Here is a 15,982-nt window from a genome sequence, read left to right as displayed (position 1 = left end):
CAAAATGTACGGATCACTAACCAAAGGCAGGCAAAGAATCTGGCACAGTGTTTCTCAACCTGGGGGTCGGGACCCTGGGGGGGTTGCAAGGGGTTGTCAGAGGGGTCCCAAAGACCATCAGAAAACACATATTTCTGAAGGACTTAGGAACCAGGGGGCCAGGCGTGGTGCAGGCTGGTGAGCAGCCAGCTGCAATAAATCGCTCTGACCAAGAGATCATGAGTTCGAGGCCAGCCCGTGGCGGGGTGAGCACCCGACAATTAAAAATAAAAAATAGCCCTTGCTCGTTGCTGACCTAGCAACCCGAAAGATAATTGCATCTATCAAGTAGGAAATTAAGGTACCACTTATAAAGTGGGGAGGCTAATTTAACTAATTTATGACTCCATAAAAAAATCATCCAGCCGCCATTGGAATGAGGAAGTGCCGTCGCAGTGGATGATGAAGCAGCTGGAGAAGGTTAAATTGCCTCTGCGTCTGTCTCTGTCTTTGTTCTATGTGTATATGGCATTGAATGTTTGCCTTATATGTATACAATGTGATCCGCCCTGAGTCCCCTTCGGGGTGAGAAGGACGGAATATAAATACTGTAAATAAATAAATAAATAAACCCCTTTGGCAGAGAAGACTGAAGATCTCTCTGCCTGCCCTGCTCTTCCTTTTTGGAAACAGATGGTGCAGAGCCATTGTGGACTGGGTTCAGGGTTCTCTTTGATTGTAGGTTAACTATAAATCCCAGCATCTACAACTCCCAAATGTCAAGGTCTATTTCCCCCCAAACTCCAGCAATATTCAAATTTGGGCTTATCGGGTATTTGTGCCAATTTTGGTCCAGTGAATGAAAATACATCCTGCATATCAGATATTTACATTACTGTTCATAACAGTAGCAAAATTACAGTTATGAAATAGCAATGAAAATAATGTTATGTTTGGGGAGTCACAACATCACGAGGAACTGTATTAAGGAGTTGCAGCATTAGGAAGGTTGAGAACCACTGATCTGGCAGTTATCTCTTGAGTTATTAGAAGGGTGTACAATTTGGGGTCTGTTCCTTAGCTTATAAACTCTAAACTCTAAAATGAAACAGAACAGAAAGGAATGAATTGCATTGTACTCCACTATGATAGTCTTGTAATACTTTTTTTTATACCATGATTTTCCTCCAAAGCTGGGAATCAAGGTGGCTTAGATCACAAAAAGAAATACAAGTAAAAACACATGTAAGCAAAGACATTCAAAGTAATGTTTTAAATGGCATGATATAGAATTCTAACCATTTAAAGCCTTTCTGTTTAAAAGCAACAGATAAAAAAGAAGCCCCAACACTTTAACGAAAGCCCCTTCTTTGTAAAACCTTAAGACAGTTTCCAAAGGTCTTTTGAAATAAAAAGATCTGTACCAGCTGACAAAAGGATGAAATGGAGTATGGTACTTATGATCTCCTCTATTCAAATCCTTTACAATTGTGAAACGTCATCTGGAAAGTCTGTGGTTTAAATCAATACAATGGAAAAACCCAGCTGGGGTCAAGTTGCAGGAGTCAGATTGTGACTTTGTGACCAGCATGGTGTAAGAGCCAGTTTGATGTAGTGGTTTAGACATTGGATTATGGCTCTGGAGACCAGGGTTCAATTCTCTAGTAACCCACTTGATGACCGTGGACAAATCATGAACTCTCAGCCCCAGAAAGACCCCATGACAGGTATGCTTTGTAGTCACAATATGCCAGAAAATTACTTTAAAGTACACATCAATGACAAATAGTTTTTCTTCACCTTCCTGCTGCCACTTCGAAGTGGAGAATCAATAGGTAGACCTTTCCATAGGGATTATATGGTTCCTCATTACCTACTATTAATCTCATGTGAGTGATCATGGGATCATATGCTATAACAGGAATGGACAAACTTTAGCCCTCCAGATGTTTTGGACTTCAATTCCCACCATTCCTAACAGCCCACCGGCTGGGAGTTGAAGTCCAAAACACCTGGAGGGCTGAGGTTTGCTCATCCCTGTGCTATACCCTTCTCATTTTGTATTAAAACCCGACAGCACAGTGATGTATCTCATAAGCTTTTAGTATAAGATGGAATGAAGTGGGTGAGAATTTTATATGTGCTACTCTTGGCTTCTTGTACAAATGTGTTGGCGAATTTATTTTTCCGAATGGCTATAAAAATGACATGCTTCACATGTAGTCAGAAAGGTAAACAACCCATGATGCTGATGTGTGTGGGTGTGAGTGAGTGATACTTTCTTTGCCTGGCGGGTAATGTCTCCAGTAAGATTATGCTGGAGCCTTCAGAACAGTCTAGGAGAATGTTTGATCTTCTACACTTGGGACTTTCCAGAAAAGGTACTTGTGTCTGGACATAGTGCATAATGTGTGAGCCAACATGGTGTAGTAGTGAGAACACTGGGCTACAACTCTGAAGACCAAATTTCAAGTCCCCTTTTGACCATGGAAATCTACCGAGTGACTTTGGGCAAAATCCGTCTCAACAAATTTTATCTTGTTTGGGTTGCTGTGAGTTTTCCGGGTTTTATGGTCATGTTCCAGAAGCATTCTCTTCTGATGTTTCACCCACATCTATGTCAGACATCCTCAGAGGTTGTGAGGTCTGTTCGAAACTAGGCAAGTGGGGTTTATATATCTGTGGAGGGTGGGAGACAGAACTCTTGTCTGCTTTAGATCATGAAAATGAACAAAATCTGACTATCAATATTAAAAAAAACTCTTAAATCAGGACAGTAAATAAAGAACAACACTCTGAAAACAGGATAATTCCAGACAGGAAACAATCAAGACCAGCTAACACGTCCCAACAAAGGATTCCCCCAGGGAGGAAGCAGCCAGGCTTTGAAGCTGCAAGGCCATTCAATGCCAATCAAGGTGGCCAATTGTAACATTCACACTTGCCTCAGGCAGACAAGAGTTCCTTCTCCCACCCTGGACTTTCCACAGACATATAAACCCAATTTGCCAAGTTTTCAAGAGACCTCACAACCTCCGAGGATGCCTGCCATATATGTGGGCGAAACGTCAGGAGAGAATGCTTCTGGAACATGGCCACACAGCCTGGAAAACTCACAGCAATGCAATGATTCTGGCCATGAAAGCCTTTGACAACTTATCTCATTTGTCTTCATCTGTGCCCATTACTGGATTGTGCCACTACACACCTTGCTGAAATTCAATTTGTCTCTCAGTTAAAAGTATTTCAGTATCCTTGCTATAGTTCTACAGCAGTATAAAGGCATTCTGCAAATACCTTGAAGAACTACTGCATCTCCTTTATCCCCCTATGAAAAGTACTAGGATGAATTCTGACTGGTTTTAAGTCCTTGTTATCCTGTTATTTCTACAAGGCACTTCTTTTAGTTTATTGCTTTTTATAATATTGTATTTATCTTAACAAACATGGAGATCTGTGGATTAGCCTATCCTGTGTATGCTTATGTTATTCTACTTTTCTCTTATCACGTTTTTCTGTTATTTTATACACAACCCTAAAAAATGAGGAATGAATTCCAAGATAGCCAAAACACCCAGAAAAACTGAGACAATCAAACTAGAGCAGGTATCTGTATAATAAGTGAAATGCTGCGTGCTCAAACCAATTTCAACATGGTTTTTTTTTCTGGCTAGGATTTCTACAGCCATAGCAACTGGGTTGAACTTGGAAATAAGCAGATCCATCCAGATCTGGCCCAGCCAGGTCATGAAATCAAGTCCATTGCAGAAGGTAACAAATTGGTGTGATATTTTTGATATGGGGGGGGGGGGTTCCTTGTGGAAATTAATGCAGGTTGACCCCCATATTTATTGTTTAACTTCCCTGTGCCCCGACAAGGGCTTTCTAAAAATTAATTTGAAATTCATTCATCCCTCAGATCAGTGGTTCTCAACTTGTGAGTCCCTAGGTGTTTTGGCCTATAACTCCTAGAAATCCCAGCCAGTTTACCAGCTGTTAGGATTTCTGGGACTTGAAGGCCAAAACACCTGGGGACCCACAGGTTGAGAACCACTCAACCAGATGTTGTGTTGGAGGACATAGCAAATTCCTTGAAAGGAGACCTCTTTAGAAATCTCTAGGTTCTTCAAGGCAACTTATGATACGATAGACTGGACATGAAGTAATTAAATGGCATTCGGTCATATGTGTACTTCCACATAGCCATGATCCAGAAAGGAACATATTCCCCCTATCAGCATCTAACAGACTATGCTCTGGTACCACGAAATGCAGAGCCAACCTTAAGAAATAGGGCTACAAAGGACTCCATAACATGTCAGTATGGGAAGAGAAAACCACAGACCACCTGCACAATGGAGGACCTTCTTGTAGCAACACCAGAGGCACTCCAAGTGGCCAGCTATTGTTCAAAGGACATTTAGTATAATGTCAAGTTTTTTTTAACTGTGTTTCTGTTTTCAAATACATTACAATTTGTACTCTTGGTTCGCTTCTGACAGAAGAAATAAAATAAGCATCTAACACAAGGCCTATATAGCCAGCCCAGTGTATAGGCCTGCATAGACCAGGACTCTGGAAGATCAGGAATCAAATCCCCACTTAGCTTTGAAAACCTAATGTTGGGGCACAATGTTGGGGGTATATTGTTTATCAACTTCATATCGAGTAGCCAGCATGATGTAGTGGTTTGTGTGTTGGACTTCAGTTCTGTGGACCAGGGTTTAGTTTTCTGCTCAACTATGGAAACATTCTGGGTGATCATGGGCAGGTCACATACTTCCTGGGCCCTTGCACACAGCCATATGACCCAGAATATCAAGGCAGATAATCCAGAATGGATTATCTGAGTCCACACTGCCATATAATCCAGTGGTGCAGAGGGTTAAACCCTTGTGCCGGTAGGACTGATGACTTGAAGGTTGGGTTGCTGACCTAAAGGTTGCTGGTTTGAATCCAACCCAGGGAAAGCACAGATGAACTCCCTCTGTCAGGTTGAGCTCCATGCAGAGACATGAGAGAAGCCTCCCACAAGGATGGTAAAAACATGAAAAATATCTGGGCATCCCCTGGGCAACGTTCTTGCAGACGGCCAATTCTCTCACACCAGAAGTGACCTGTAGTCTCTCAAGTCACTCCTGACACGAAAAAACAATCCAGTTCAATGTGGACCTCTGTCTCCAAGAGAGGCAATAGCAGGTATTGCCAAGAAAACTCCATGATAGGCTCACCATAAATCAGAAAGAGTTTGAAGGCACATAGTAGCAGTTGACACAGATCAGCAGAGGGCCTAGATCAGGAAGAAACTCTTTCCAAAAGCTCCCAAGTTTCAGTGAAGAATATGTGACCTGTTCTACATTCTGTGTTCATTTTGATTCCCCATTGAAGGGATTATGGAGCCAGCATGGTATCATGGTTTGAGTGTTGGTCTGTTATTCTAGAAACCAGGGTTTGATTTCCAGGTTGGCCATGAAAACCCATTAGGTGACCATGGGTGAGTCACACATGTAGTAGCAGAGAATCCTGTGATAGGTTTAGCGTAGAGTTTCCATTAACCAAAATTACTTGAAGGCACACTACTACAGTAGAGTCTCGCTTATCCAACATAAACAGGCCGGCAGAACGTTGGATAAGCGAAAATGTTGGATAATAAGGAAGGATTAAGGAAAAGCCTATTAAACATCAAATTACGTTATGATTTTACAAATTAAGCACCAAAACATCATGTTTTACAAGAAATCAACAGAACAAAGCAGTTCAATACACAGTAACGTTATGTAGTAATTACTGTATTTACGAATTTAGCACCAAAACATCACAATGTATTGAAAACCTTGACTACAAAAATGTTGACTACTAAAAGGCAGACTGCATTGGATAATACAGGACGTTGGATAAGCAAAGGTTGGATAAGCGAGACTTTGTTGTTCTATTACTGCTACTGCTAGAGGGAGTGCAATAATATGATTTTTTTTTTTAAAAAAAATGATGACCCCCATCAGAACTACATTTGCATTTTAGTCAATCTGTGGATTGAATCCTGGGTCCCTCATTTGTCCCTTCTCTCAGCTCGTCTTATAAAAATCTCTTCCATACTCCCACAGCGGACATCCCGACCTGCAGCGACTGCATTGACTGGACCTGTGAAGGAAATCTCCTGGAAGACGTTGCTGCGAAAGGCCTTCTGACTACGGGTTACTATGGCAGCCAACCAGAAAAACCCATTGGTATGGAATAGGATGGGAGGCCCTGGTTTGGGACAGAGGGTTTTTGTTTTTGCCCCCATTAAAGATTCAAGGGGAATGAATTCCTGTTCTTCATTTGTATTCCTCGTGCGCCTTTAGACAGCTCATGTCAAAGCCCATGAGAACAAACCTTTGCTGTACCTTGGTTTAGAGAAGAGCTTTCTCATGTGATGGAGATTTGTTCTTTCCTGGCCACAGCTGCTTGCTTCTTGCTTCTTTCCTCCTGCGTTTCTTTTGTTAATATTTTCTATAATACGGTCAAATGTAATCCTGGAGAACTGGAGCGCTTTGTCCTCCTCCGCCATAGATAATTAATGAGGGAGAAGCAGAGCCTTTCAGCCATTCTCTCCTCGCAGCGGAGTCCTGTTTTGTTCAACGAGGCCTAATGCAGGGCTCTATTCAGGAGATGTTTGCTCTCTCTTGAGTCATGTGGGCTTCATTATTATTAGCCCTCATACGGGAAGATTGAAAACAGAATAAGGGTAGCCCTGGCAATGGGGCCAGACAAGACGGGATGCTAACCTTGAGCTGCAGTAGTTGCTTTTGCAAAACTATTAATAGCTACTGCAGAGTTGAATTCTGTTATGCTTTATTTTTGTTGTTTGCTTTATATGAGAATATCACTCACTTTGCAGCTCTTAGCCCTAGAAACGTCTTCCCCACATGCAAATATCGAGGAATGATTATAAGAATGTTTGTTTTTGGAGAATTATGATCTTTGGAAAGGCATGACCTTGTTAGAAATCACAACCTTTTGAAAAGCGACACCATAACCTTTTGGGAAATGGAAATCTCGATAATTTTTTGGAAAATGGCATTCACCAGCATTTTGGGAAAATTGGGAATCTCCCTGAGAAGAGTTAAAAACTCTCTTGAGTCAACCTTCTCAGTAGTATTCATGCAAGGCAATTAAGCTACTCAGCTGTTAAACTGATATACCTAGATATCTCTTTGAACTGTTAGGGACAAAGATATGCCAATGCACAAAAACACACACACACATATAAATAGCAGAGTTTCAGTAGTGTGTTTTCAGTTGCCCAAAAAACATCTACTCTCCCTTAAAACATCTTGGTTTAAATCAGCATTTCTCAACCTGGGGGTCAGGACCCCTGGAAGAGGTTGCGAGGGTGTTTCAGAGGGGTCGCTATGGACCATCAGAAAACACATAATTCTGATGGTGTTAGGAACCCAAATCCCTCCAATATTTTCTGTTGGTCATGGGGGTTCTGTATGGGAAGTAGCCCAATTTTATCATTGGTGGGGTTCAAGCAGCTTCTTGATTGTAGGTGTACTATAAATCCCAGCAACGACAACTCCCAAATGTCAAGGTCTATTTCCTCAAACTCCATCAGTGTTCAAATTTGGGCATACTGAGTGTTCGTGCCAAGTTTGGTTCAAATCCATCATTGTTTGGAGTCCACAGTGCTCTCTGGATGTAGGTGAACTACAACTCCAAAACTCAAGGTCAGTGCCCACTAGATCCTTCCAGTCTTTTCTGTTGGTCATGGGAGTTATGTGTGCCAAGTTTGGTTCAATTCAATAGTTGGTGGAGTTCAGAATGCGCTTTGATTGTAGGTTAGGTATAAATCCCAAACTACAATTTCCAAATAACAAAATCAATCCCCTCCCAACCCCACCAGTATTCAAATTTGAGCGTATCGGGTATTTGTGCCAAATTTGGTTCAGTAAATGAAAATACATCCTGCATATCAGATATTTACATTACGATTCATAACAGTAGCAAAATTATAGTTATGAAGTAGCAATGAAAATAATTTTATGGTTGGGGGTCACCACAACATGAGGAACTGTATTAAGGGGTCGTGGTATTAGGAAGGTTGAGAACCACTGGTTTAACTCATACTCTCAAGAGACAAAAATATGATAGACTTCTTTAAAAGTAACATAGTTGTTTATTTACAAACTTCATGTATTCAGCATACAGGTACATTGCATATCAGTCCAGTTACAGATAGGATTTGAAGTTGTTTCTCTGTGCATATAACACAATACATCTTTGTTATAATTAATCAACGTCCAAAGTGCAAAGCATCTCTCTATTCTGAGAGTCTGATGGAGTCTCATGGAATCAGTTCTCTAAAGCATTCTGTTTCTACTGGCATATAAACTACTGTTTCTACTGGCATCTGAAAGCATACTGTTTCTAAAATGTAGTCTGAGTCCTGAACAATCCCAGATCTGATCACATGGTCCGCAGCCCCTCCCACAACACAGAGTTAAGGAAAACTGCATACCAATACACGCATATACAATACACTAAGCAATCTGAATTACATACATAACAAATAACTAGTGGAGGCTTGAAGAAGGTTTCTGTTTCCAATAATTTTTCCATTTGGAGAAAGACAGCTGCTCAAATAGGAAAGAAACATATGGAGAAGACTATGCAGAAGGCACGTGTGTGTGTGTTCATAGAATCATAGAATAGTAGAGTTGGAAGAGACCACATGGGCCATCCAGTCCAACCCCCTGCTAAGAAGCAGGAAATCGCATTCAAAGCACCCCCGACAGATGGCCATCCAGCCTCTGCTTAAAAGCCTCCAAAGAAGGAGCCTCCACCACGGCCCCGGGGAGAGAGTTCCACTGTCGAACAGCCCTCACAGTGAGGAAGTTCTTCCTGATGTTCAAGTGGAATCTCCTTTCCTGTAGTTTGAAGCCATTGTTCCGTGTCCTAGTCTGCAGGGCAGCAGAAAACAAGCTTGCTCCCTCCTCCCTATGACATGGCCCTCATCATGCCTCCCCTCAGCCTTCTCTTCTGCAGGCTAAACATGCCCAGCTCTTTAAGCCGCTCCTCATAGGGCTTGTTCTCCAGACCCTTAATCATTTTAGTCGCCCTCCTCTGGACGTTTTCCAGCTTGTCAACATCTCCCTTCAACTGTGGTGCCCAAAATTGGACACAGTATTCCAGGTGTGGTCTGACCAAGGCAGAATAGAGGGGGAGCATAACTTCCCTGGATCTAGACGCTATTCCCCTCTTGATGCAGGCCAGAATCCCATTGGCTTTTTTAGCAGCCGCATCACATTGTTTGCTCATGTTTAACTTGTCCACGAGGACTCCAAGGTCTTTTTCGCACACACTGCTGTCAAGCCAGGCGTCCCCCATTCTGTATCTTTGATTTCCATTTTTTCTGCCGAAGTGAAGTATCTTGCATTTGTCCCTGTTGAACTTCATTTTGTTAGTTTCGGCCCATCTCTCTAGTCTGTCAAGATCGTTTTGAATTCTGCTCCTGTCTTCTGGAGTGTTAGCTATCCCTCCCAGTTTTGTGTCGTCTGCAAACTTGATGATCGTGCCTTCTAACCCTTCGTCTAAGTCGTTAATAAAGATGTTGAACAGAACCGGGCCCAGGATGGAGCCCTGCGGCACTCCACTTGTCACTTCTTTCCATGATGAAGACGACGCATTGGTGAGCACCCTTTGGGTTCGTTCGCTTAGCCAATTACAGATCCACCTAACCGTAGTTTTGTCTAGCCCACATTTTACTAGTTTGTTTGCCAGAAGGTCGTGGGGGACTTTGTCGAAGGCCTTACTGAAATCCAGGTACGCTACATCCACGGCATTCCCTGTATCGACCCAACTCGTAACTCTATCGAAAAAAGAGATCAGATTAGTCTGGCATGACTTGTTTTTGGTAAATCCGTGTTGACTATTAGCAATGACCGCATTTGTTTCTAAGTGTTCGCAGACCACTTCCTTAATGATCTTTTCCAGAATTTTGCCTGGTATTGATGTGAGGCTGACCGGACGGTAATTGTTTGGGTCGTTTCTTTTTTCCCTTCTTGAAGATAGGGACCACATTCGCCCTCCTCCAATCTGCTGGGACTTCTCCCGTTCTCCAAGAACTCTCGAAGATAATTGCCAGTGGTTCTGAAATAACTTCCGCTAGTTCCTTCAGTACTCTTGGATGTAGCTGGTCTGGCCCTGGGGACTTGAATTCGTTTAGAGTGGCCAGGTGTTCCTGGACAACTTGTTTCCCTATTTGGGGTTGGATTTCCCCCAATCCTTCGTCCATTCCATGTTGCTGAGGTTGAAGATGGCTTTCTTTTTGTGAGAAGACCGAGGCAAAGAAGGCATTAAGTAGTTCTGCCTTTTCCCTGTCCCGTCGCCATCACCCCATCTTCTCCTTGCAATGGCCCTATCGCCTCCTTTTTCTACCAACGTAAGCAAAAAAGCCTTTTTTGTTGTTTTTTATATCCCTGGCAAGCCTGAGCTCATTTTACGCTTTAGCCTTGCGAACCTTTTCCCTACAGGTGTTGGCTATACGTTTGAATTCTTCTTTGGTGATTTCTCCCCTTTTCCACTTCTTGTGCATGTCACTTTTGAGCTTTAGCTCAGTTAGAAGTTCTTTGGACATCCATTCTGGCTTCTTTGCACTTGTCTTATTTTTCTTCTTTGTTGGCACTGTTTGCATTTGCGCCTTGAGTATTTCACTTTTGAAAAACTCCCATCCATCCTTAACTCCCTTGTTTTTTAATATCGGCGTCCATGGAATGCCGCTCAGTAATTCCTTCATTTTTTGGAAGTCAGCTCTCTTAAAGTCCAGAAAGCGTGTTTGACTTGTCTTAGTTTCAGCATTCCTTTGTATTGCAAACTGTAAGAGCACATGGTCACTTGCCCCTAAGGATCCAACCACTTCAACTGTATTGATCAGGTCTTCCACATTTGTTAAGATTAGATCAAGAGTTGCTGATCCCCTTGTTGCCTCTTCTACCTTCTGGACCATAAAATTATCTGCAAGGCAAGTGAGGAATTTGTTGGACTTTGTACTCTTGGCTGAGTTTGTTTTCCAGCAGATATCGGGATAATTGAAATCGCCCATGACTACTATATCTCTTCTTTGTGCCTGTTTGGTCAGCTGTTGACAGAAGGCTTCATCAAGTCCTTCATCCTGACTCGGAGGTCTGTAGTAGACACCCACGACAAGATCTTTTTGAGTCCCGGTTCCCTTGATTATTATCCAGATGCTTTCAAGCTGGTTTCCCGGATTACAGTCTTGCATTTCTTCTGCAACGTAACTGTTTTTGACATATAAAGCTACCCCCCCTCCTCTCCCCTTTGTTCTATTTCTGTGAAAGAGGTTATAGCCCTCAATGGTTAAATTCCAGTGATGGGAGTCATCCCACCAGGTTTCAGTGATGCCTATGACATCGTATGTGTGGTGCTGTGCTAGGAGTTGGAGTTCGTCTTGCTTATTTCCCATGCTCTGAGCATTAGTGTAAAGACATGTAAGCCCCTGTGACCTCCCCTCGAACTGTTTATTTGGGATTATTGTGCTCTCTGTACTTGGTCCTTGCTGTGTTTGTGCAGCCCTCCGTTTAGCCTTTTGGCGGTTCCCTGTGGTCGTGGGTAATATAGTGTTCGCCAGGCTGTTGTTCCCCTCCCCCAGTGGATCTCCAGACATACCCATCCTTAACCAGTTTATGTGGTTCCAAGGTGTGGATTGTACTGCTATGTAGTTGTTCAGAAATGACCAATTTCTTTCTCACCTGTATGATTTACCAGGCCTTCCTTGCATTACTTTTTGTAGTATATTAATGTTATGTTAGCATATCCGCAGTTGAATGGAGGTTAGCGGTACTTTTTCACCTTTTCTTTCTTTGAAATGTCCCTCTTACCCCAGGAAAATGCAGCCATGGTGGGAGGTTTGATGACAGCCGCCACGAGGAGCCCCGTGGCGGGATTAATAAAGACAGCTCATCCCTCTTCTTCTCGCCCCACCACTACCTACACCAGGAGGCAGCTGCTCTGGCCCAGGAGGCCACCAAGCACTTCTTGGAGAAGTTGTGGCGAGAAATAGGAAGCAAGCAATTCATGAGGTAACACTGCTCATCTGTAAGCCATGGGCTCTTGATCCATCTCTTTTTATCACACTCATCTGGGTCTCTATACGAAATCCTTAATTAAGCCTTCCACTTTCCAAGTTGGCAAAAGGATACTATAGACCATTTTGTTATTTTAGTAGAGTTATCAGAGAGCACATCTATAATAACCACTTTGATGAATTACAAACGGGCATAGAAGAAAGCAGTTTCAGTGTGGGGATGACTAGATTGGTAATCCTGGAACCTGTTTGAGGTTAGCTCCAGGATGGTGTTTATTACACAAACTGCAGAGGCTGGCCTTGAACCTGTTCCAGGCTCCACAGTTTCCATGGCTAGGTGAATATATCTTTTTTCAACTCCCCTTTGTGGAATGTGCATGTGCGCATCAGTGGAGCACTTTGGATATCTGTACAGAGATTCCACATTCAGCAGAGCACATTTCACTGTGCAATACAGATGCACATTACAGGCTATATTTCAGACTATTCCCTACTTTTGCTTATCTTAGATATAATCTTGGGGTTTAAAACACACTATAGCATACTTTCGCAGTGTACATTATCAAGCTGCCACACTTTCAAACTGTCTTTAAACTGCCTTAAATGATCAGTGTAGATCAGACATGCGTAAATTTTGAACCTCCAGGTGTTTTGAACTTCAACTCCCAGAAATCCCAGCCAGTTTACCAGCTTTTAGGAATTGTGGGTGTTTAAGTCCAAAACATCTGGAGTGGTGAAGTTCGCCCATGCCTGGAATAGATGAACCTATTCACTGTGTGTGACTACATTAGCTGCTTAATACAAGACCAGTCTGGACTCTGGAGCATCCCTTTCTCATGCCACTCTCGCTGCTGCCTCACTGGCTAAGATGTTCCCTGCAAGAACGTGGTCATCTCAGTTGTATCTTCTGAATTCATAATTGAGGACCTGTGAGATCAACAGGGAATGAGTAGAGTAACTTGATACCTAGAGAGATTATTGCAATCACATCTATGAATAATCAAATCCACGGAAGTTAAACCTGCAAAAAAATGGAGGGTGAGCTATCATTTTTCCAGGCCATGCATAAAACCAAGCAAATACCAAAATGGAGGTCAGATGTGTTCCTTCCTTTCTTTGAAAGCGACTGCCTCAGATACTTTCAGCAGAAGCTGTTCTGTTATTTTGCAGGAAATTAATGCTGATAATCTCTTGGAGCCTGCCCAACTCCCATGAAAATTGAATTGGCTCAAAGTGCTTATGATTAATACTGTTTTCCCTCTTCATAACCCAAGAGACTCCAGAATAATGACTCATCCATGGTTGGTTCCTATTGTTTTGTTTTCAGGCTGCTGGATATCAGTCCAGCCACAGGCCTGAGTTTCGTGGTGGATACCACTGGAAGCATGGGAGACGAGATCAACGCTGCCAAGAACCAGGCACGAGAGATCATTGACCAGCGACACGGCACCCCCCAAGAACCAGATTTCTACCTCTTGGTGCCTTTTCATGACCCTGGTGAGATGATTGATATAAAACCAAGTTTGAGGTGGGTGGGTGGCAGGTTACTTTTTGTATTATCTATTTGTTTACATTTACATTCTGCCTTTTCACCAAATGATGCTCAGAGTGGCTAACATAGTGGTTCTCAATCAATGGATCCCCAGGTATTTTGGCCTACATTTCCCAGAAATCCCAGCCAGTTTACCAGCTGTTAGGATTTCTCGGAGTTGAAGGCCAAAATATCTGGGGACCCACAGGTTGAGAAACACTGGGCTAACAGTACTAAGGAATAACATCATAGTAGAGCTTAAGGAAATTACATTTTTTGGATCACAACTGGCAGTACTGGTTGGCGTTTATCGAATGATAAATTGTGGCAGTTGCTTGTCCCAATTTAAACAAACCCCTTGTAATGCTGGAATGTACATTAGTTTTAAGCTACCAAATTGCCATTGATTCAATGGGTCTGAATGAATGGTTGGATTTAAGGTTTGGAGTTTTAGATGGAATATAGAAACATTTTCAAGCTCTGAGTCAAGTATAATATATCAGAAGCATAAAAACAAGGTAGATGAACTATAAAAAACACCTAGTTTAACAAACTGTAGCACGTTTTAGTGGTCAGAGCTAGTAAGATCAAGGAGATGTCTAAAACAGTGCCCTTGCTCGATGGTGAACAGTCAAAGAAGCTTTCCTTGATACAGAATTTCATGTTTGGGATGTGAAGGGATAAAAAGAATGTCCACTCTCCAAAAATGTAAGATCCAGGCAGGGTTCTGTTATGGAAAATAATGTTTCCTGGATTTTTTTCCCCATGAAAATCACTACAAATTAGTATTTTGTCTACAAATTCGTAGTTAGTCTACAAATATTAACTGAAAGGAAAGGTCTCTAGTTTTGAAATCTTTATGGTGCAAGATATTACGGTATTTTAGTATAAATCTTTGGTGAGAAGACAGGTTGCAAAATGTGCCTTTGGAATACAGCTTCCAGTATCCCCATAGTATCCACATAGTATACTGGTTGGAGGATTTGAGAAGTTTTAGTAGGAAGCAGCCATGGAGTTTCCAAGAGCTGAAATGTCTGTGTACAGAAGTAACAGTTTCTTGAAATTCTGCATGATTAGTATATTCATATATGGATCCACCTTACAGTTGTGTCGATATCAAAATAATTATCAGAAGAGTTTACTATCTCAAGGAACACTTTGGGTAGGCAGAATGTATTGCTTCGACTCCTTAAGACTAAGATAATCTGCTTAACACATATAAATCAACTGATGTAGCCTTTTGAAGAATTGCAATTAATGTCACCGTTGTCATGTTTCTGTATGCCTTAACATGTAGGGCCCTTCCACACAGCCATATAACCCAGAATACCAAGGCAGAAAATCCCACAATATCTGCTTTGAACTGGGTTGTCTGAGTTCACACTGCCATTTATTCCAGTTCAAAGCAGAAAATGTGGGATTTTATTTAGCTGTGTGGAAGGGGCCTCAGATCCCATGCAATTGTGCTTAAATATTTAATATTGTTCTCTGTCAGTGTATCTGCTCTCTCCGAGGTAGCACTTTCATGAAGTGGATGCCACCTAATATCGATGTGGAATAGGGGCTGGGCTTAGCATAGCAGGCTAAACCGCTATGCTGAGAAAAGATCCTGCTGATCAAAAAGTCAGCAATTCAAGCCCAGGTTGGGGATGAGCACCCGCCGTTAGCCCCAGCTCACCTACCCACCTAGAAGTCCAAAAGCAGAAATGCGAGTAGATAAATAGGTACTGCTTTTAGCAGGGAGGTTCTAAAGGACATTGATCAGGAGGAAGCTCCTTGGCATGAAAGATGGAGTAACTGCACCCCCACCCCCCGTCGCCATAGTTGAGCACAGCCTCCAAGATGCCAAAAATAAGATGGGAAAATTGTCTTTATCTCTGTTTGTGTTGTCTGTCCTTGCTAATTGTATAATGGGATTAAATGTTTTCCATATATGTGTTCTGTTAAGTCGCTTTGAGTCCCCTTCAGGGTAAGAAGGGTGGAGTATACAATAAATAAATAAATAAATAAATAAATAAATAAATAAATGAATAAATAAATAAATAAATAAATAAATAAAATTTTCTGGTGTGTTGGATATAGTTTTCCTCCACCCGTCCTTTAAATCTTGCTTATGGATGATCAAGGCCAGTCTTTCCAATCCTGACACGTGAATTCCCACATCTTGCATTTTTATACTTCTGACATTTGGGGTTAGATTCATGCAAGCATATGCACTCACTGAAGACTTGGATGCCTGGATGCAGCCATTGCAGGCTCAATGAGATAAAGGGAGCTTGGATGTAGTACAGCTGATGTAATGGCTCTTCAATTGAGCTGGTCCATCTATTCAGATGCAATGAAGTAATGCAAGTGCATGAATTGGCCATTAATGCCGTCATTCT

The 15,982-nt window shown here is 42.1% G+C and overlaps 1 protein-coding gene across 3 annotated transcripts in view; it reads left to right on the top strand.

The window, feature by feature from the left end:
* Window positions 1–15,982, top strand: part of vwa7 (von Willebrand factor A domain containing 7) — a 56,528-nt gene that overhangs the window by 15,158 nt on the left and 25,388 nt on the right. For all 3 annotated transcript variants that reach the window (XM_008121548.3, XM_062969519.1, XM_062969520.1), the window contains exons 4-7: window positions 3,654–3,750; window positions 6,084–6,206; window positions 11,867–12,062; window positions 13,395–13,564. In XM_008121548.3, coding sequence (XP_008119755.2) covers window positions 3,654–3,750; window positions 6,084–6,206; window positions 11,867–12,062; window positions 13,395–13,564 — 586 coding nt within the window. The remainder of the gene's footprint in view (window positions 1–3,653; window positions 3,751–6,083; window positions 6,207–11,866; window positions 12,063–13,394; window positions 13,565–15,982) is intronic.

This window comes from Anolis carolinensis, chromosome 2 (genome assembly GCF_035594765.1).
Source record: "Anolis carolinensis isolate JA03-04 chromosome 2, rAnoCar3.1.pri, whole genome shotgun sequence".
NCBI lineage: Eukaryota > Metazoa > Chordata > Lepidosauria > Squamata > Dactyloidae > Anolis > Anolis carolinensis.
The sequence above is the reverse complement of the archived record's forward strand: the minus strand, read 5'-3'. Positions and strand labels throughout refer to the sequence as shown.